This window comes from Gymnoscopelus braueri, assembly GCF_963280865.1.
Source record: "Gymnoscopelus braueri genome assembly, chromosome: 21".
Taxonomy (NCBI): Eukaryota; Metazoa; Chordata; class Actinopteri; order Myctophiformes; family Myctophidae; genus Gymnoscopelus; species Gymnoscopelus braueri.
Window position 1 is genome coordinate 17,018,593 of NC_137623.1, and position 23,300 is coordinate 17,041,892.

The 23,300-nt window shown below is 42.7% G+C and overlaps 2 protein-coding genes across 2 annotated transcripts in view; one reads left to right on the forward strand and one right to left on the reverse strand.

Annotated features, from left to right (window-relative positions):
* LOC308076900 (uncharacterized protein) overlaps window positions 1–14,292 on the forward strand; it is a gene marked incomplete at its 3' end in the record, with an annotated part of 27,371 nt that extends 13,079 nt beyond the window's left edge. The window contains exon 3 of the mRNA XM_080417417.1: window positions 14,216–14,292. Within this exon, the coding sequence (XP_080273543.1) occupies window positions 14,216–14,292 (77 nt within the window). The remainder of the gene's footprint in view (window positions 1–14,215) is intronic.
* On the reverse strand, window positions 13,614–20,999 carry LOC308077291 (dermatan-sulfate epimerase-like protein). Its single transcript, XM_080417915.1, is given in 3 exon segments — window positions 13,614–17,638; window positions 18,210–19,310; window positions 19,312–20,999. Coding segments are annotated over 3 exon segments (3,603 nt in total). The 5' UTR covers window positions 19,872–20,999; the 3' UTR covers window positions 13,614–15,696.
* Window positions 21,000–23,300: the final 2,301 nt, after the last annotated feature.

Sequence of the window (23,300 nt, forward strand, 5' to 3'; positions counted from 1 at the left end):
ATTCCTGTTAGTGAAAAGGACACAAACAGCAATAAACAAAAACACAGTGGGAGCTGAGGCACCACTATCACCTCTCTGTCCCCAAACCGCGGGGGAACTCACAAAATAGCTCAGGTTGCAAAAAAGAAATCCGCAGCGACGAACGATTGAGGAACTCATGAGAGGTTTTGGGTCCAGGTCATGAATTATTAAAAACCCAGAACAGGCAATAGCTTTTTGCTGTGACAGCGGTGGTTTGCCAACATCTTTCTTTTAAAAGTTTTGTCATCCTAATTTAAAAGTATTATCTCCCCCCCCCCCCCCAGACATACAGTACGAACTCCGCTCTCAATTCAGAATTAAAGTTACAAAGAGTGATATGAGCTTCAAAGTATAAAACTGCATGCACTTAGTACTGTCATCTAAAAGAATACACAAATAGAATAAAACCATTTTAAGCTTTGCATTCTCTGACATTGAAGCTGAAAACTTGAGGCATTTGGTGCACTATATGCAGTGAAAGAAAACATAACTGGGAATATAACTAATGTGGCATAGCTACTGTATATAAGAAAACGACTACGCCACCCTCACATATATGAGTGAGGGATCCTCATCCTACAAACACATTAACTATATACTCTGTGTGTGTGTGTGTGTGTGTGTGCGCGCGCGCGCGCGCGTGTGTGTGTGCGTGTGTGCGCGCGCGTGCCTCAAGGGCAAATAGACGATAGGGGGCGAAGGCTTCAGGGCCTTCTAAAGGGGCCTCTATAACCTAGTCCTACACAGCAAATAAGAAAATAAAATAATATGAATACGCAAAAGCAAATGAAGTAAACACAGCAAACAAAATCCAAACCATCTAAAATGTTTTAAAGGCCCAGGATGTACCTCAGCCCTACTATTGCACTTGACCCAACAGTCAATCCTTGACAAAAACCCAGTCTCTAATATCAAATATGAAGTATGTCACGACTCACGGGTGGAAAAAACAGTGAAAGGTTAGTTGTTCTCCTTCCTACGATAAACCACACACAAAACATCTGGTTACCCCAATACAGCTCATCCCAGACATACACAAAATATAGCTAAGTTTACAAAAAACTACAAAATAACACAACATACCCAATATCCTTAAGGCTCCCACTGATAAATGCCCACAGGATAGAATGGAGTTAACCATAGAAAGGACCTGGAGGCTCTGAAAATACAGAGATTTGGCGAACAGCAGGCCTAACATTGATATAAAAGAAACCCCTCTTAAAAACCAGTCCCCCTACCCTTTACTGATCCCGTCAGTGTCCCAGCTCCCCCTCATAAAATGCCACACTTGCCGAATTCTGTAAAGGGGAAATAGAATGCGACTCATTAAAACATGTCACCACATTGCCAACGTTAATTACAAAAGCATTATCATTGGTTCACAAGTTTCCTTACACAAGTCTCCTTAGGCTGCAAACCTGGCCACCCCTTTTATGCACACCTCTTAACACATTGATTGCCTAGAACGAGTTAACTCGTTTTTACTCGTTTTTAAAATCCATCACTTGATTGCCTAGATCGAGTTAACTCGTTTTTAAGAAAAAAAAAATTTCTTTTTAAATTTTTAAATTTTTAAATTTTTTAATTTGACCCAAAGACCAAGGAGATATGATTAGTCGAAGATCTAGACTCCTATCCACTTCCTTGTTAACTTAAAACTTTAAAATTTTGTATCTCAGCTCCTGAGTACTTTTTTTTTTTCAATGAAAAATCTCTGGCAATAAACTGCAAAAAATCTGAAATAACTCAGGCAATCAATGTGTTAAAGGGGTAGTGCTACACTAAGGCAGTGGTTCTCAAACTTTTTCATGTCATGGACCCCCCCATCTGAAAAAGTTTTTTCCCAGGGACCCCCAGAAGAGAAGATTTGTGTTAGAAAATTCAAAATGATTCAACATTTTCCAATGCTTTCGAGATCATTATTATAGCATCTATAATAGCAGATGTACAAGTGCTGCGAGTTTGTATATCGTATATGTATATATTATTATTTTTTAGCCGACGTATAACATATGGATAAAGGGGTTAAAATGAGTGTGATGTTGTATTAACACATTTTGCTGGGGACCCCCCTGGAATCCCCTCAAGGACACCTCACTCTGAGAACCAATGAACTAATTAAGAGACTGGTTATTCACTCTGCAAATAAGTGGTGCCCTGATGCAACATGATAAATTGAAGTGACCACCACAGACGTGGTGAAGATGGATGCAGCCCGGCTGGTGGCCACTTCCATCCGTCTTGTGCCCCTCCTGGTGACGTCATTCTGTCACAGAACAGGTCATCCAGGACAATTTAACAGTTCCTGCCCATTAGCACTATACCCGTCAAAATCATCTTCGCTCTGTATCTCCACCATGACTCAACTTATACTGTACATAACTCTGATGAAGATGCACTTAGCGTCGAAATGTTTAGTCACCGTTATTTAGCACCTTGCAAATAAAAAGGCATCCAATTGTCCAATTGTGTTAATGTCTTTTGTCTGCTGATGTGTGCTGATGTATTGAACTGTTTGACGCACGGTGGAACTCCCTCTCTGCAGAACTTACTGTACACCTCTCTCCTTAACACTCTCACCGCCAGGCCCGTAGCCTACGGGCCGATAAATCCAACTGTAAAGCGCCGATCCCGTAGCCTACGGGCTGTGGTGCTTTTTCATTTTTTTCGAAAAAAAAAACTTTTTTCAATTTTCTAGTACGGCACATTTCATTGTAACACCACCGGAAATGGAATTATTCGGGATCACGTTTTGCCGATGCCATAGGACTCCATTCTAAAGCGCACACTGAGACGCCATTTTCTTCGATTGTAGTTTTTCTCCTCGCTGATCACTGTTTAACCTAAACCGTTCTAACTACAACATGGATGCCCCGTTTGACACGTGGTTTGGACTGGTACACGCAGGGAGATCTCCGCGATGTTTACAAACAGTGCAGAGCTCAATCTTAAGGATTTTAACGAGGTCTATGGCAACGTGAAAAAAACAAAAAACAACAATAAAACGTTGGCACTGGTGAGTACATTATGAGATTAACCTCTGGCGGTCAATGTGTTAATGTCTCTGCCACCCACCAAACAAAAAAACACCCGTGTAACTACCCAGGTGTCATATATGGGTGTCTCAGAGGCCTATGAGAGGTTAGCTCCATGGCAATCTGGGGGAACCCATTCGGTAAAAAAAACAACATTTTTTTTGCCTCTGGGGGCACCACCTCCTTTTTTGTGTAGAGACCGGAACTCGGTTTGGTTCCTCCCCTTTCTTCACCTTCCTCCCGAGTGCTTGATGATGATGATTCAAGTCTCTTTATGAGGATAAACCCCGTGAGATGTACCATCTCGTTTTTGATGGGGGTCACAGTCGTTATGTATACAGTAGAGTAGACAAAAACTAAAACTAAAACATATGTATACTGCACATACCTACATACATTGGTGCTTCTGTGCTTCTGTGTTTATTTCTACTAACAACAACCTCATCACAGGGCAGTGGTGTTGACAGATTCTGCTGTTAGCTGAATTCTTCTTCTTGAGAGATTAGCCTCTTGGTAAACACAGCTGGACAGGTGATGTTGTTACTTTTCCATGCAGCACAAAAGCTACTCTGCCCGGTCATGCTGAAGGGGGGCGTGCATGCGCATGTGAGTTTGGTCGTTCAGTTTACCATCCATGTGCATGGGGACCAAAAAATCCCAGAAGGACAATAATACCTGTCAAAACTGACCTTGTGTGGGACATGTTTCAGGCTCCCTTGAGGTTAGGGTTACAATTAGTAAAAGAATCAGGTTGAGGTCAAGGTTGCATGTGTGTGTGTGTGTGTGTGGTGTGTGTGTGTGTGCGTCACAGTGCATGCGTGTCGTGCGTGCGTGCGTGTGCGTGCGTGCGTGTGTGTTGTTGTGCTAGCTGGCCTTGTTTCTTCAGTACTGGTTCCTAGTATCTTTCCAGTTCCCACTCCTCCTAAATATTGTGCCAAGCAGAATAGGAACGGTGGGTCTCTGAGGAGTGTGAGCAACAAACGTGGAATCTGACCATCTGGCTTCATCTGCTGTAAAGCTGTAAGCTGTTTTTTTTGTTGTTTTTTTTTTCTTTTTAGGGAGGAACAGAAAAACACCACGAGGGAACAACAGAGCGAAAACATCAGTAATAATACAGTCAATCTAGCGCCAGAGCTTATACCAGTACTTGTTCATATCAAGGACCCCCAAATTGATATATATTTGGCTGTGGACCACCATCTGAAAAGGTGTTGTGCCAGGGACCCCCAGAAGAGAAGATTTAAAGTCAAAATATAACACACACACACACACACACACACACACACACACACACACACACACACACACACACACACACACACACACACACACACACACACACACACACACACACACACACACACACACACACACACACACACACTTCGTGCCAGCTGTGAGCTATTTTTGTTGTGTTATTTTTTTCAACAAACAATTATGATTGATTAGGTGATTAGGTGATTATGTAATCATCGTGACAGGCCAATAATGGAGAGTTGTGCACTTGCTGATCTCCTGTTTTCGCATGTGTCACTGGCATAACCCAAGACAAAAAAAGAAAAGAAAGACATGCCATCTCCCGTTTACTTCCTGTATCTGCGTGAAGTAGGTGACCGCCTTTTTTAGTAGGCCGTAAGCAGGTTGGAGTCTATTCATTCCAATGGAAGAGTGAACGTGAACACAGCTTCTGAAACATTCTTTAGCCCCAATATGGTCGCTGAACTAAATATTGGACCCGTTCGTCACAAGCCTCACAATCTTCCTAAGATTTTCATACTAAAATGTATTTTTTCAGAGATAAATCAGGAGAAAATCCACTTAATTATCGACCTGCCTCTGTCCCAGCAACCTGCCGTCGCCCACTTAGGATACCATTTGTAGGATTAGTGTACCATTACGCCTCTAGTGGCTCCAATTGGAATGGTCCATCTTTCTATATCAACCGTCTTTGGTATAACTCAGGCTTTGCGCTGAAATGCTTCGATGGCATGCCACCAGACAGAGCTGTAGATAGCTAAGCTGGGTATGACAGTAATAGAGAGGCGACGGCATAACATATGCGGTATAGTTTTATGATTGGCTTATCTCAAAGCTTCACGGGCCAAGAATCCCTCCCGCCACAGAACAGACCACTGCTTTATCTTAGTAGCAATCCTTTTATGCCACATCAGAAGCCTAGGAGTTGATGGAGCATATCTGAAATGGAGGCAATAATTCTAAGGCTTTATTATATATATATATATATATATATATATATATATATATATATATATATATATGTATATGTATATGTATATATATATATATATATATATATATATATATACATATATACATATATACATATATACATATATATATATATATATACACAAACATTTGTTTGTTTATTTATTTATGTACTGTATTTATTTAAACCCTACTCCCGATCAACACATCAATTCCACTAATTACAGATCAATGACTCATGATGATGCTTGATGCAACTCCTCTGCAAAAACTAAACTCACACATACAGTATATGTATCTCTCTGTCTTTCTGTCTCTGTCTCTCTTTGTCTCTCTCTTTTTCTCTCTCTGTCTACAATATCTCTCTCTTTGTCGTATTGTGTAACTGTAACACATAAAACATGAAAATCACAGGGAAGGAGAGGCTATATGCCTAGACTTGGTTGAGGAGAGCCGCGGCCACAGCAGCTCTGACAGCAGGGTTATGGTTTCTGAGTCTCGGTAATGAAGGACTACTGAGTCTGTCATCCAGGAAAAAAGGGCCTCTACCGTCTGTCTGTCTGTCTGCCTGCCTGCCTGTCTGTCTGTCTGTCTGTCGGCCAGCCAGCTGGAATACATCCCTCATCCTCAGAATAACACGAGGGCCTCAACTCCTGTAGAATGATCATCCTCATGGCTTAATGGGCAGAAGCAGCTCAGTATGTTAAAATACCAACATGCCGTGTTCAACAACATGTGTTCAACCCAATTAATTAACAATTATTTCAGAAAGCAGTCACGTGTTTATTGTCTCCGCCAGGCCGAAAGGAGCACCCTGTCCATGTGTCCTGTCCGTCCGCGAGCAGCTAATCTCCGGCACCGTTGGCCCGGTCGCTGCAAAACTGTGCACACACACTCCCTGGATGCCATTTCAGAACCTCTGCCCCACATTTTTCACATGGGCCTGTTATAGCACCACCAGGAGGCCGATTTGTGCCAAAAACTTTTTTTGATATTACTCCTACAGATTTTATCCAAACGTCATGGAAATCGGTACACAGTATCTCTCTATAGTCATGTGATCCACACGGATCTGTCCGATTTCCCATATTCCATCCTCATTGGCAAAGGTTGGCAGGATTGTTCCGTTTTGAACAAAGTGCCTCAAATCATGAACGCAGCTTGCGATTTCCGTGAAATTTCACACGCACATTCCCACTAGGCCGAGGAAGAAATGGCACCCTTTTCACACTGGCCTGTTATAGCGCCACCAGCAGGTCTAATTTAGCAAAACACATTTTTGGAACAAAATGCCTCAAATCATGAATGCAGTGTCCGATTGCCGTGAAAGGCCTAAGAATAAATGGCACCCTTTTCACATTGGCCTATTATAGCGCCACCTTTTTCTAGTTTGTTCTAGTTTTTAGTTTTTTTTCTTCCAGCATACACATCAGTCTGGGCATTTGTTTTGCATTGTTGCAATTGCAGTTAAAGGTGGGGTAAGTGATTTGTATTTGTTAAAATACGCGTTAAATTGCTTTATATTCTTGTTGTGGAAATTCTATATTTCCTCGGTGAGAGAATGAAGCGTTAATACTGATATGGTTTCAGTAGATTTATTAAATGCAACAGATGACGATAATATAATGAGAAAATAAGAGTAAAGACTATTAAACTGGAAAGGGAAAGTGATGAGAGAAGATGAGAGAGGGAGAGATGTTCAGCGTCCGTTTGCCTCGAAAGGTTCAGGAGTCTCACACTGATCTGAAATGGAAGGCCCACCTCTACATGCCGAGGCTACAATTACTGCTTTAGCCGGAGCCCTGTCGTCTGATAAGAAACACATACTAGTTACTGGGGTTACTAAACCTTGGAACCGTCTCTCTTGCTGTCTGCGCTAGCTGACAGGGGAACAGCTACTTAACCTGGCTGCTTGCTTACAGAGGGATAGCTGTTTAATCAGACTACTCTTAGAGACACACAGAGGGTGTACTAAGCACACACTGAAACTAGCAGCCTTTACATTCTCACATATAATCATACTATCTATCATAAGTGTGATACATACAAAATGATCAATGTGACATGTGCATACTAGATCGATAAAAAAAAATCAATAATCAATAATCTAAATAGGAACCTAAAATGTATTTCCATTACAACTCTGATAGTACTCATAGAGTGTTTGTTCAGTAACAGGAGTCTCTCCAGCTCTTGATTAAACATAACATGCATATTTCAGGTCAGGATGCCCAATTGTATCCAATCAGGAGAGAGAACTCACACAGGACACGGGATAAATAAGTGAAATTGGAAGTGATACAAAGAAATGAGAAGACAACATTGGAACTGGAACACTATCAAATTGAAACTGATAAATGGGTACTTTCTCCTGATTGGCTGAAGACTGGCCACCCACCTGAAAATGTATTTTCTGTGTATTAAATAGCTATATACAGTAACAATGAATACTATCACAATATAGTGCTTTAACCCAATGGTTCTCAACCTTTTCAGGCCGTGACCCCCCAAAATAATCATATTTGAACTGGGGACCCCCCACCCTGACAAGCACTCCTACACAGAATTGTAGGAGTTGAGGCATTACATTTAGTTTGACTCGGTTCCACAGATACATATTGTGAAAATAGCCGATCTACAAGCTCTGCTTTTTTCAACATTTTTGCCTATTTCTTATTTGACACTTTGGCCAATAATGTTTGAACAGTTTTTATCGTATAGTTTGTTGGTTACTTTTGATGTAGTAATGGTCTTTTTTCTTTCTTATTTCAATGAAACAAGGGAGATCAGAGAGAGTGAGCCCTCAACTATAAGTAATACTATACTGGCTCTATTTCCAAGGGCCAGTGAGCCAGGCCTGGACACGTCACAGAACAAGATTGGGTATTTGGCCCAAATGTCAAGAGAGACGAGTTAAGCTGCCAGGGCACTGGTCTGGTACTGATGCATTCTGAGAGCTTTCACTTTACAAAGTAAAACATAAAAAAAGTCTTAAACTTATATAAAAAAATTGTTCTGACTTATAATGTTGTGCTATAAGACTAAGTGGTAAAATAAATTGCTTGCACAGAGACTTTCCTCTGACGCCCTACTTGATCATACTACAGCGTCATAAAAAAGCATCAAAAGTAGCAGATCTACAAGCTCGAAATTCGGCACGTTTTTAGCTTATAGATCTGCTACTTTTGCTGTTTTTGAATTTGAATCCTGAAAAGTAACAGATTTCCCCCGACAGAGACGATATATATTATTTTATTTTTTTAAAGGTACAATAAAGTCACAACAATGACTCATTGTTAAGAAAATAACAATGAAAGTGAATTAATTATGACATGGTTATTGAGAGACATAAGGATAGTAGAGAAGAAAGAATTAAGGAAGAAAGTCTGTCTTCTGCATATATCCTCAGAGAATGTATATCCTGTCATTTTGTCCATCACACTAAATGAGAGACATTAACCAATTAAACTGTCACCTTGCTAAAATAAGGAAATTTATATTTCTGCCTAAATCAGCTCTTCATGACACTGGCCACACTGGTAAAATCGCCTATATCCTTATTGAAAAGATCATGTAGTAATGGCATATTTCAAGAATGTGACCTACTGTAGGCCATTTTATGGCCTAAGTCAAAGACAGAATGTGGCCTAGGTCTGGAGTAAGTCACTTGGCCTAAGTCAGGTTTACAGAGGTGCTAGAGGGTCACCTAAATGAGTAAAGTTTACTTTCACTGTAATTCCATTCATCTGAAATTATTACTATACAAAAAATGTACAGTATGAATGATTATTCTAACAACACTAAATGATGTAAATACTAACTAACAGTGTATTGCTCATGTTCCCTTGCAGTATAGCATTTAGACAATTCAATCAAATTTAATTTAAAGCCTTAATTATAATTTCATATCAGGGTCCGTATAGGATAGAATCATTATTAATGGCGGTCCACATTGATGAAGGCTGGACAGCCAACATGTTTTTTGATATTAGTTATATTTTTAGGCATATGGAAGAATAAAAAAGGAATAGAAAGGAGTGTGACTCAATTTTTTATCTGTCCATGGACTAATGATAGTCAAACCTAGGGGGTCCATGACATGAAAAGGTTTGATTGCCTATAGCACTTAAAGGAGAATTCCGGACAAATTAAGTGTTATCTTTCATGTCTCGTTACTCACCTAGCGACGTGAAAAGTGGCGTTCTTTTTTTCCATATATTCCCCTGTCGTCATTTTTTAAACCCCCTCCGTTGTCATAATGGGTAAGGGAAATTCGTCTATTATAACCGACGCAAAGTTGTTTTTTTCTCTACTAGTATTCATAGTAGAGTCTCATGATAGTCAAACATGAGAGTAGCTAGCCTGAGAGGCTAGCGCTACTGCCGAACGATTTAACACTGGATGCTTGTTTCTTTCCAGAACCTGGCAACTTGTGTTGCCAGAATCTGGAAACAAGCAACCAGTGTTAAATCGTTCGCCATTGATGGCAGCCTCGCAGATAGTTTCAACGCATGTTTGACTATCATGAGACTCTACTATGAATACTAGTAGAGAAAAAAACAACTTTGCGTCGGTTATAATAGACGAATTTCCCTTACCCACGCGCTCCGTTTATGACAACGGAGGGGGTTTAAAAAATGACGACAGGGGAATATATGGAAAAAAAGAACGCCACTTTTCACGTCGCTAGGTGAGTAACGAGACATCAAAGATAACACTTAATTTGTCCGGAATTCTCCTTTAACCTGTGGGGGGTCCGTGACATGAAAAGGTTTGATTGCCAATAGCACTTAACCTGTGGGTAGGGACCCCAGGGGGTCCCCACTAGATTTTGGGTGGGGCTGGCCTATACTATACTACTATCCACTGTGACTTTATTATAGTCACTGCCGATGTGCTTTGCCGTCACGGAAGATTCCATTGTGACTACAACGGCTCACCGACGCGGTCAACTGCAAAGGGACAATGCCCTGTATGTCCTCTCAAGTCACCTCCTATTAATCACATCCATGCAACACAGCGATGTCATCTTTATATCGTTTAAACAGTGTGGGATCTAAGGGGATAATATCTGCCTATACAGTATAGCCATATGGTAGAATTATGATTAAAATGTGTGTGAATTGTCTGTGACAGCTGCTTGCACCCTGTCAATACCTATAATCCACATGTAAATAACATGGTCATGCTGGCTCACTCCATATGTCATCTCAAGGGCACACACAACATCGCAAGGTGCTGCTTCTAATTCATACTTGCGAGTTACAAATCTAACAAAGAAGCTGCTGGTCTTTAAATGTTTTTTTTTTTCAGGCCAAGGACCCCTTAGCTAAGAGAGAGAGATGAAACAGGGACCCACTACATATTGTGGTGCAGATTACACTTTTTCATAGATTTCATGGATAGCTTCGTAGACTTTTTGACAGCACTATCATCAGTGTTGGATTCATGTTAACGTGTATTTTCAGACATTTAACCACTTGAACCCTCACTACCTAGTCACTTTGACCTTTAACTCTATACTTGGCATGCCCTCTTTTCCCTCTACACCAAACGTATTCCCCGAAAATAGCAGATCTACAAGCTCACAAAACCTCGAGCTGCGAGGCATTGTGAGCGTGTAGATCTGCTATGTTCGGCTAATGTTCCCCTCAGAACAGGGATGCTAGTAGTTAATGTAAAAAAAAAGAATCCTATATCCTATTCGGTGGCCCCCCTGTAGTAACTCTGAGGACACCCTAGGGGTCCCGACCGTCCCGGAACCCCTGTTGAAGACCCTTAACATGATAGCCGCCGGACTCCTTATCTACAAGAAGAGGAAGCTCGATCTATCCTCTCTGACTGATGGCAGCAGCACTTAAAGGTTAATTAATGAGATGTAGCTAGGAGTGACTGCTGCCGGCACCGGAGACATTCCCCTGGGTCCCAGATAGACCCGGCAATAGCAGAGGAGGATACAGGTTGAACTTGAACATGGAGAGGGTATATAACTGCTCAGTCTCTTATTAACAGCTGCTTGAGGGGGTGGTCTATGATACAAGATGCTTCCTACGCACACCATATCTTTTCATCAAGTTTTCTACAACTTCCTTTAATGCACGGATTATGGCATCACTTATCAGACATCAAAGGAGAGAGCGAGGCGAGGCATCTATCCACTTTAATTTAGATTAGCTCTCTCAGAACGCCCACCATTCCTCCATCCTGTAATCAGACATCAAAAGATTCCCACAAGGCATTGTGGCTTTTATGGAAATGCACAAAGTGTGCAATTTTCTGAGGCAGATTTCAGATCAGGAATTCATGGCCACAGAAACTCAAGTTATTTCAGGTATTTGAGATATCTGAGATGCCATTAACAGATCTTTACCTAATGAATTACTGCTGATTTTGACCGTTCAATTTCTTTGGTTGAAATTAGAGCCAGCCTCAAATACTTTTTTTGGATGCAGATGGAAAAACCAATTATACGTCGTTATTACTCACTAAACAAGCAAACGAAAATAAGAGATTGTTTTAATGAGATTTGAAGAGTTTTTCTTCACCATTTGAAATATTAACAAAATCGTAATTCAGTAAAGCACACATAATGTGCCAAAAAAAATCCCTCATAATGTTGGGTTGTGGTATAAAAAAGTTTGAGAACCCCATGGTGTAGAGGGAAAAAAGGAAGGGAGACTTGTAGATCTGCTATTTTTGAATAGCCAACGTATAAATGGATAAAGTGGTTAAAATGATTGTGATGCCATATTAACTAATATCTTACTGGGGACGGCCCCTGGAACCCCCTCAAGGACCCCTGGGGGTCCCTGAACTCCACTTTCGAGAACCACTTGAACTAAGTATACAGTATGGAGGATTTAAGTGTTAAAAGGATCCAGCAGGCTGTCATACTGTAGTAATTCCACTAATCTGCTGAGTGATCTGACGCTCAAGATGCAAAGCAAGGGTGCTTAAAAGTCAGCCAGACAAGTACTGGCTTGTTGTGTGAACCCCCTCCTTCATCTTCCAATGAAGCATTTGCAGTGGTTAGGCCTACGCTACATCAGCGGCGGTACTCACATTTTTTACTTGAGTAAAAGTATCAATGCCACAATGTAGAAATGCTCTGTTACAAGTAAAAGTCTGGTATTCAGAATTGACTTGAGTAAAAGCACAAAAGTATTGGCATCAAAATATACTTAAAGTACCAAAAGTAGTCATTGTGCAGAACGTCACATTTCACAAGTTTTCAAAATGTATAAACATCTTTTGAAAATAGCAGATCTACAACCTCGCAACGCGTCGCAACAGGTCGGCTATTTTCAAATAGCCTAAGTATACATAGGGCTGAAGTGGTTTGGCAATAATAATCAAAATGTACAAAGTAACTAGTAACTAAAGTTTTCAAATAATTGTAGTGGAGTAAAAAGTACAATATTTGCCTCTGAGATGTAGTGGAGTAGAAGTAAAAGTATTGAAAATTGGAAACACTCCAGTAAAGTAAAAACACCTCAAAATTGAACTTAAGTACAGTACTTGAGTAGGCCTACATGTACTTACAGTAGTTACTTTCCACCACTGCAGTGGTTTTCAATGAATATAATGTGCATTTGCACGGAAGGATTAGAAGGCATGTTTGAGAGTCCCTGCCAAGCACCGACCGGGCAGTTTTTAGAGCAGGGCTCAAGAACAAAATGAGTAAGGACATTGTTGACTCATGGAGGCAATGAGACAGAGCATGCACTCTCCATAATCCTCCTGCTCCAGTTAAGACACGTTTAACGCCCACAAAGTGCTCATACGAGTCACAGGCATGTAGTGTGACACAACAAGCATTTGATTTGCCTGACAGGCTTTTTAATTATTGACTCTCTCACACTTGTCATGCGTGTTACCCATAAAGCATGGGCAGTTAGGCTTCTGTCATCCGTGTCCAATAACATGGGCACGTCTCTATGCTGCAGCCATGGTGGAAATATTAACCCATGAAAACCTGGAAAGCATCCGTTTCATTTGAGATTTTAGCTATATACGTGTGTGTGTATATATATATATATATATATATATATATATATATAGTAATACCAAATCTAAATCTAAAAAGTAAGTAACTAAAGTTTAGAGAAGAAGTAAAAGTGTTGAAAATTGGAAATACTCCACTAAAGGAAAAAATACCTAAAGATTGTACTTAAGTACAGTACTTAAGTAAATACTTAGTTACTTTACACCACTGCCCTACATCAAGCTCCGATATCATTGTTTACACATAGCATTATGTCATAGTAAAAAGGGTGTACAGTAATTTACAACGCGCCTGTGAAAAACACATTGAAAAAGAGTCCCTGGTTGCCAGTATATTTAAGAATTTATTATTGTCTTTACATGGTCTGCACCTCCTTTTCTTTCCCACAGAGCCCACAGAGAAAACAGCTGTAAAAGAGAAAGGAATTGTAATTCAAGGCCACAGAAGCAAGGAACCGTATCCCCACCAGCAAATAACAAAACGGAGTTGGTAACAGGATTGCAACAGCAATGTGAAAAAGCAGCGGCTGCCAAGTCAACACGTTCAAAGACCACAAACATCAAACAGGGGTTTCCAAGCTGTCAAGGGTTTCTTCAATGTTCAGAGGGACAACAAAAAAGACAAAGGAGGAATAGAAAGAAAAGAAAAGAACAGAGTTTCTTGCAGAGAAATTAGGGATATTTTAAAATGGCAATATGTTTTGGTTTTTCATTTTCTACAGACACATTGAAAGCCCATAAGCGTGCATCATCTGTGAATGATATATTAATTTACAGGATGGTTTAACTGTTTAGCCAGACGGCGTCAAAGGTCGCCGAGGCGCATAGATTTTGCTCACAATATTGGCACAAAAACAAAAAAAACATGGCATTACAGAGTAGACAGTCTTTGATTTTCTTTTTCCGTGCTTAATATGCATGCCCAGTCTGCTGCCTGCTGAACCCTTTCAAGACAAAGGCCCAAGAGATCATTGGATATCTGATTGAGCACGACAGAAAATAGGAAACTTGTGCTGTTTGCATTTTCTCCAGGCCCTGGTGAAGATTGCAGAGCAATAAAACACAGCCTATAAGCCTCAGTTATGGCTGCTTCTTCTTCTCCTTTCAGATTAATATGGGTCGCTGAAGGGAATGCTTTGGAAATTGCTTTGACTGGAAATGTGTCAAGGCTGTCAGTTTTCAGTAGTTTGATCCCTATTGAGCACTTTCCCTCTGATCTAACTCAATAAAACGCCAACGGGAGTTAAAATAATCATATTCAACTCTGATCCTCTCAGATGTCTGCCTTTTGTGCACCACATAAATACTTCCAACTTTTCTTCCCTTCTAGAAATAGTCTCTTTCAGAGGCTCATGCTTCCAAGCTAATTTATAAGTGGCATACAGTGACATTGATATCGCAGGCTATGAAATGCACACATATCCAACATACAGTCAAGAGCATTTGCTGTGTCATGCCTGATTTAAACTTGGTTGTGTGTCGTCGTGCCAAAAATAGCAGCTCTACAAGCTCCCGACGCATTGCATGGCAACACCTTGTGAGCATGTAGACCTGCTATTTTGACGAGCGACACTGGTAAGCAACTAAGCATTTAAGATAAATCAGGCTAAAGCTAAAATCACTGAAATTTCATGACATCTGGTAGGTACCTTTGAATGCTTCAAACTAAATAACTCCATGGCACATTAATTAGGATACATTTATATGAAAATACAGTCAACGTGATTCATACATCCACACTTGAGCAATGAAGCACGACCACCATCTTTTATCGTCTGCCAAACAGATTTGCTAAAAATAGACACTGCAGACTTTTAGTAGATCCCATAATAAAGGGGAGGAGCACTCAAAGAATGCACATCATTTATTATTCATTGACAACCTAATCAGCACTTTTATACACAAACAACTTTCTCTAAGTTAAATAAATAAAAAGTGTAATTATATTAAAACTCCCGTTGAATCATTTTAATGTAAAACATTTCTCCCTTTGCAAACAAAGGTTTGCCCTAATGAGAATAATATAAGGGCCCTATCTTGCTTGCCGCCTTACCCCTTATGCCTATCAACAAGCAACGTGTCGATCGGCTATTTGAACCATTTTAAAATGTTTTTCAAAATAGTAAAAAATCTGGCATAAGGGGTAAGGTGGCATGCAAGATAGGGTTGTAAGAGCTCATGTACAACCAAACAAATACAATATAAGATACAGAGGTTGAACACAGAGACAATAAAGCTACCCTTTTTGTTTTTCCATAACCATATATATATATATATATATACGTATATATATAATTTATTTCTTTTCTTTTTTTACGACTTTTTACGGAACTCAGTAGAGATGGGGAGCTACAGTAAACAAGACAACTCGGTGTCTGGCAGCTGACCTGCAGCAGCAGTAATGTTGTTAACTGGCCAACCTGGCATAACCCAGCCTCCCCATCACGCTCCCACACGTGTCCTCTATCAACCGTATGTCCTTTCGGGGCATGTTCTCCCTCCATATGTTAATGTTGGCCGGTGAGATGTCCCCCTCGTACATGAGGTTGTACAGGTTAGTGGAGGTGGTGAACAAGAGCTGGTTGAGGGCCGCCGGCGAGACCGGCACCCCCAGGAAGGCGTGTATCCTCTCGGCCGTCTCCTGCGGGTCGACGACCACGTCCTCGAACCTCAGCCGGAGGTGGGACTCCGCGGGCAGAGTGCTGCCGACCCGCAGCGTGGCCGCCGTGTGCGCCAGCCACAGGTGGGCGAGCAGCAGGACGGCGTTGGCCTCCGAGCGGGAGGCCAGGAGGAGCTTGGGTATCGTTTTGAACTCTGGCGCCAGAGTCGGGCATCCGCCCCTCGCGGCGTCCTCCTTGAATATCAAGGACAGGTGCTGGGGGATGTTCTTAAGCGTGTAAAGGCTGGGCTTACTGTTGTACACCATGAGGTAGATCCACGCCCGGGGATCTCTGACCACATAGATGGACCTCAGGGAAGGTCCCACCACCTCCTGGATGAAGGGCAGCTTAAGCGCCCAGCTCCCGCTCCGCATGCTGAGGACGACGCGCGTGTTGGGGTACTCGGCGACGTGGCGCCTCATCTCCCGGACGTACTCGGCGTCTCGGTCCAGGCTGGCTCTCAGCTTGCCCTTCAGCTGGGCCGTCGGCTCCCTCCTTCCCCCCGTCCTCTTCCTCCTGTCTCGGGAGGAGGAGAAGGCTCTGAGGGGCTGCCTGACCCGGCCGCCCTCGGCCAGCTGGACGTTCTGCAGGTGCAGCTTGGTGTTGTGGACCAGCGAGTGCAGCCAGCCCTGGATGATCTTAAAACGCCCGCCCGCGGCGTCGGAGCGCGACCACTCGCAGGCGTCCACCAGCGAGTCGAACTCGAACTCCGTCTCGGGCACGTCCAGGTGCTCCGTGGGCACCCTGACGTAGAGGAAGTCGGAGGTGTTGTGGAAAAGGTGCTTGAGTATCTCTGAGCCGGAGCCCGGCAGCGTCGTTATGACGACCGTGGGGAGGGGGAATTGATGCTGATCATACAGGCGGACGCGCTTGCTTGCATCAGCATCATCGCTGCTGACACCCTTCCACTTCACCCCACAGAGCAGCTGATCACAGCTGTTGGACACAAACAGCAGCTCAGCGATCCACAGAAGCAGCACCGAGAGGAGGGCATAGCGCATCAGCCTGCTGAAGCACACGTAAAACCTCCTCTGCATGGTCAGAAATCCAATGGCCACACAGAGGACGACCCCTGCAATAACATTCACTGTGAATCCAAAATCAAACAGCTGATTATCGTTGCTGATTTGCTTGGGAATGAGCTGCGTCCCCAGGCCATATCTGGTGGTTTGATGTCTGTCCTCAACTTTGGCATGACCTCCAAACCCCAGATAACCTAACCTGGCTCCAATGTCTTTGTAGTTTGTGGCAATGGAAACTATTTTCTCCGTGTTGTTTATGATTAAAGAGAGCCTCACCCCATTTTTGCTACTGTCCATGAATCTGCAGTTGGACACTTTGACATACGGCCCGTGCATCACATAAGCCACCCTGCTGACCGCGCCTGTCATCGGGAAAGTGACATTGACGTACTGGGTCCATCTTTTTTTAAACTCGGCCGCCTGCTCTGCCTCCTGTATCCTGGCGTCGGGGCTGCGGCCCTGCGCGTCAAACCAGAACATTTTATAGTGGGCGTCCCACACATCCATCAGCGCCCCGTTGTACTTATCCATGAATTTATGGGGGACGTACTTGAAGTCAATGTCGAGGTTGTGGAAAAAGGCGCTGAGCGAGGTGACGGGCGAATCGGCCCACTTCTCCACGTGGTCCAGCACCAGCAGCGTCTGCGAGTCGAGCAGAACCAGCGCCCTGAATCAGAATCAGATTCAGAATCAGCTTTATTGTCAAATCACAGGTTTACAAGTAAAACAGTGGGTGAAATTCTATCGTTTTGTTATTTCCATAGAGAAAAAAGAAAGGGAAGAAGAAGAGGGGGGGGGGGGGGGAAGGGGGAAGAGAGATCAATCTAAGAAAACAAACAAATTATCTACAGGGGTCTTCAACGTTTTTTCAGGCAAAGGACCCCTTAGCTGAGAGAGAGATGAAGCAGGGACCCCCACTACATATTGGATTCATGTTAAATGTGTATTTTCAGACATTTAACGACTTGAACCCTCAAAACTTGACCTTTGGCCCGGTACTTGGTCTGCTCTTTTTTCCCTGTACGCCAAACCTCTTTGCCGATCTACAAGCCCAGAATAGGCAATGCGAGGGTTCAAGTGGTTAATGGAAAAATGGAAAAATAAAGTCCCTATCACACAAAGATTTGGCGGCCCCCCTGCAGTATCTCTGAGGACCCCCTAGGGGTCCCGGACGCCCTGTTGAAGAGCCCCGATCTACATATTTACACATAGCACCTGAGATAAGACAGTAGGCCTACCTGTACACGCTCTTGAGCCGCATGGCGGGGGAGTAGGCGCCCGCCGCTTCCCCGCTCACAAACATGGTGTCCTTGTGCGCGGAGGCGGCGATCACCTCGCCCGCGGTGTCGCCCACCCCTTCGTCGGTCCAGCGCAGCCACTTGGCGCACTCCCCCAGCTGCCCCTCCCACGGCCCGTTGCACTGGCTCGTGGGAGAGGGCCCGAACACCAGCACGTTGTTCAGGTAGCTATACTTGGGCCCGTAAAGCGCTTCGGACACAAACACCTGTCCGTTGGGGGCGAACGTGAACGAGTTCTGATCCGGGTGCTCGTGGCCCGGGTTGAAGCTGTTCCAGCCGTCTATCCAGGAGTAGGGCTTGTCGTGAACGATGTCGTAGACGGCGCGGCCCCCCAGCTTCCCCGATTTAAAGGAGACAAACGTGTTGCCCTGGCCGTTGGGCAGGCCCGCTCCGTAGGTCACCACGCCCCAGTTTGAGAAGATGTGCATCTGGGCCTTGCCGAAGCCACGGGGAGGCTGTGGCGTGAGGTGAGCGTTGTACCAGATATATTCTGTGTGCAGCGTCGTCCAGCGCTGGGCGGACGACTGGCCCATGGGCCCGTCCTTGGGCCGGTGCTTTCTTATGTGCTGCGCCAGCCAGTTGCCGGTTCCATTCCGCATAACAAATGTGTCTAGAAAAACAAGTTGGCTCTCCGGGCCGTAAAACCAGTTGTAGTTCGAGTCGGCTATGCCGACAGTTCTCTGAAACCCGGGCAACAGTGTGGCGTAATAAAACCAAAAGTGTCCCTTGAGCCAGTTGTTGTGCATGTTGTCGATGTTGAAATGCCGCTGGGCTAAGAAGACATACTGTGTGACAGACTTGGCTGTGTAACTCCCATAGGCTACACCCTCGTCGAGGGACCCGTCAACGACATGGTTTAAAAGAAACATAGTTTTCTCCATATAGTTCACTGCTACCTGTTTCCAGATCATTGACTCTGGGTCGTCGTGGGAACCCACCACTATCGCTCCGGTCAAGATGGCTAAAATGTTAGTGGTCTGGTGGTTCTGCAGATACTGTTTCCCCCAGCCCCTGTACTTAGACAACTCGTAGATGAGAGTGAATAAAGTCATAAGCGGTGGCGAACCCGGTGAGGGAATGTGCCATGGGCACCTCGTCGTTAGGAGCAGTGGTTACCTTCCAATCTGGGTAGTCTGCCATCCTGTCCATAAACTTAATCAGAAACTGCAGGGCACCAGAGTCCTCTGGGCACAGCAGGCAGTAGAGTGCCAGAGGTGGCAGGTTGTTCCCATAAATCTCATTCCACTTGCAAGTAAACTCCTCATGTTTTACAGGTGGCATGTAAATGGGTACGTTAGATAACATGGTAAGTACGGCTGTCCGGATGACTTTAAATATGTGGCTGTGGGTGGTGGAGGACCTTTGCCTCAATAGCAGCACGTCCACTTGGTTAAAATACAGGTTTGGGTGGGAATTTGTGGGCTGGAGTCTCGTTTTGTCTGGAGCGAGCTTGACTTGCAGCAGGTCCTCAGTGAAAATGTCTTTATCCGAAGTGTTGAACACCCCGGAAAAAGCAGCACCTGCTGCAAATACTGACAGCAAGATCACAGGGTATACAGTCCAGTTATTATTAGCCATTATGCGAGGTGTTTTTAAATGCATATTCCTGGCAGGTTACAGTTGCATTTTATTATGCAGATTTTGCATTGTTAACCTCAGATGTGGCATCTGGAGATAACAGTCTGTATGATGATAATAGTCCGGATGGTGTATATTGGTTGGCAGTATTATAGTCCATTAGTCTATATTGGATAGTCTATATTTCAATATGATGCAAAATTAGCCAGTCCACAAAAAAAGATTAAAAAAAGACACTTGTCAATAGTTCTCCCCGGTCATATATTAAAAATACGACTATCCATATCCTCTCACAACAGTATCAGAACAGTTTACAAAACATGCAAATGAATTGTTGTTGTGCTCGTGCTGTGCACCAGAGTAAAACAAAAAAAGACACGATGGTGCATCTTCCGGAGGGAGAAAATATATTTATGCAGAAGAATTCATCAGATAATCATAAGCGGTGCTGCTGCCTTCTCTGCCGCTGCCATCCTCCTCACAGTAATGTGTGTGTGTGTGTGTGTGTGTGTTTGTGCGTGTGCCTGTGTGTGTGCAGCCCCCCGCTGTGAGCAGCAGTAGTACCTCACATTCATCTCCTGCCCAAAACATTTCTCCTCCTAGACACACATCAGTCCATCAGCCCCAGTCAGTGTCCGGTGGTCCGACCACTGCTGTCCCCCCATCATCCATGAACATCAACCACGGTGCACAACGCATCATCTCCACCACTAATAGTCCTGCTGCAGAAGACACCCTCCGATCCTGTGATTAAGAATTATGTGGCTCTTATTAATAAGGAAATTAATCATTTTCCATTGTCGCTCGGTGTTATTATGAGTCCTTATAATGTTTCGCTCTAAAAATTCCCAGCTGTTACAGCTGTTAGAAGAAGTCAGAAGGGAGAAAAAAAAAGGGAAAGTTGTCGTCACTCCTCAAGTATTCCGTCACTCCTCAAGTATTCCGAGAATGAGACCTTATTATTGTACAGTCCAGCTGTCTGCAGAAAGAACGCAGTGAACGTTATAATGATCCTCCTCCAAACCCTCGGAGATGCTCAGTGGGTAAAATCCGTGTGATCAGACTCTCAACGCAGCCGTTATGTCTCCTATAGGACATATTGCACCACAGACACTACACACAACTATCCCCGTGTTTTACACGTTGTGTCCAGGCGCGTCTGAAGTGTGCGTACTCCTTCTCTCGACTGGAACGCCGCCACAGACTCTTTGACGGTGTTGCCACGTTATGCGAGAGAAACAAGAAACCAGGTCTGGGGGAAAAAAGCCCAAATGAAGCGACATGCCTCATGAGCACTTAAACCCAATTAATACGGGATACATCGATTATTTGAAAATAGTCGATCTACAAGCTCACGTTGAGATGTGACACGTTGTGAGCTTGTAGATCTGCTATTTAAAAAAAAATTGAAATAAAATGTGGAATATTTTTCATAACATTCTAACAACACAAATGCTCCCTGGGCAGTGGACACAAAACATGTTCATGAAAATATTCGAGAGCCACTGGATTAAATAATAATCTAAAAAAAATGTAAGCAAGGCCAAAAACCTGCAACCTATAACTGCCAATATTTACAAGCAAATGTACAGAAAAACAAGCCCAAGGTCGCTTATAATTAACCCGACATGGCAACACTGCTCTTTGATTGTTGATGTTACACTGTATCAACTGTAGAGGTCGCTGTGGCTTCAGAAGACCTCATACCACTAAGAGCCAAGCCACAGAGAGAGAAATAGATAGATTTTAAAATCATTAATAGGATAATAAGAAATCAAAATCAACTCAGTTATGCGTGGACATGCAAAAGTAAAGTTATTTTAGCCTAATGGGCTGTTTTTCATTTTAAATATTTGGCTCCCTAGTCAAAAAGGGGATGTTACATAATAATCATAACTCAGTTTACCCAACTACTGTATAAAAACTGTCTGGCATGATGTAGTAATATTATCTTAAGGTAGCCTATAATAAAATAATACAGCTAACTGGGTTTAATCAGCTAGGCCTGTGTGTGTGTGTGTGTGTGTGTGTGTGTGTGTGTGTGTGTGTGTGTGTGTGTGTGTGTGTGTGTGTGTGTGTGTGTGTGTGTGTGTGTGTGTGTGTGTGTGTGTGTGTGTATATGTACTGTATATGTATATATGTATGTGTATGTGTATATATATATATATATATATATATATATATATATATATATATATATATATATATATATATATATATATATATATATATATATATATATATATATATATATATATATATATATACATACATACATACATACAGGTGGCAAAATAACTCACATTTATTTACTCAAGTACAAGTATCAATACCGCAATGTAGGAATACTCTGTTACAAGTAAAAGTCCTGTGTTCAAGTACAAAAGTAGGCTATTGGCATCACAATTTACATAAAGTAAAACAAGTAAAAGTACTCATTATGTAGAATGTCCCAATTTCACAAGTTCACAACGCGTTGCATCGCGACACGTTGTGAGCTTGTAGATTGGCTATTTTCATATGGCTGAAGTGGTTAATGTATGCTTTGTAATAATCAAAATCTACAAAGTAACTATTAACTAAAGTTTTCAAATAATTGTAGTGGAGTATGAAAAGTACTGAAGTATAATATTTGCTTCTGAGATCAGAGATGTGGAGTAGATGTAAAACGAATGAAAATTGGAAATACTTAAGTAAAGAAAAAAATACCTCAAAATTGTACAGTACTGAAGTAAATGTACTTTCCACCACTGAGGATAATAAGAAATCTAACTCAACTCAGTTATGCGTGAACATATTAAAGTAAAGTTATTTTAGCCTAATGGGCTGCAAAAAAAGTGTATATTATATAGCCTATAGTATGTACAGGGTGAGTGGGGGTGTGTGTGGGTGTGTGGGGGGGGGGTGTGTGTGGGTGGGGGTGTGTGGGGGTGGGGGGGGTTGTAGGGTGTGTGTCTGTGTGGTAGGGTGTGAGTGTTGGGGGGGGGGGGGGGGGGGGGGTGGGGGCTTTTTAATTACCACTGATATATACCAATTATATGAAAAACCTGTAGAAGCCTATAATCACACAAGTGCTTACGTAGCCTTCTGATCAGCATATTTTCATATTGTCTGTGTTCAGGTGGCCTGGCCATAGGCCTAGCTGATTAAACCCAATATGCTAAATGATTTTATTATAGGCTACCTTAAGATAATGTTACTATATCGTACCAGACAGTTTTTATAGTTGGGTAAACTGATTAGATATGTAGCTGCATGCTGCAACATCCCCTTTTTGACTAGGGAGCCAAATATTTAAAATAAATAGTCCATTTGATCCATTATATCCAGCTTAGTGTTAGTCATTATTCTGGCAGTTTGTATTTAATACAAGATATGGCTCATTAAGAATGTCTTCAAAACAACCAACCCTATTCAGGCTCCAATCTGACCTTTCATCAAGGGTCTTTATCC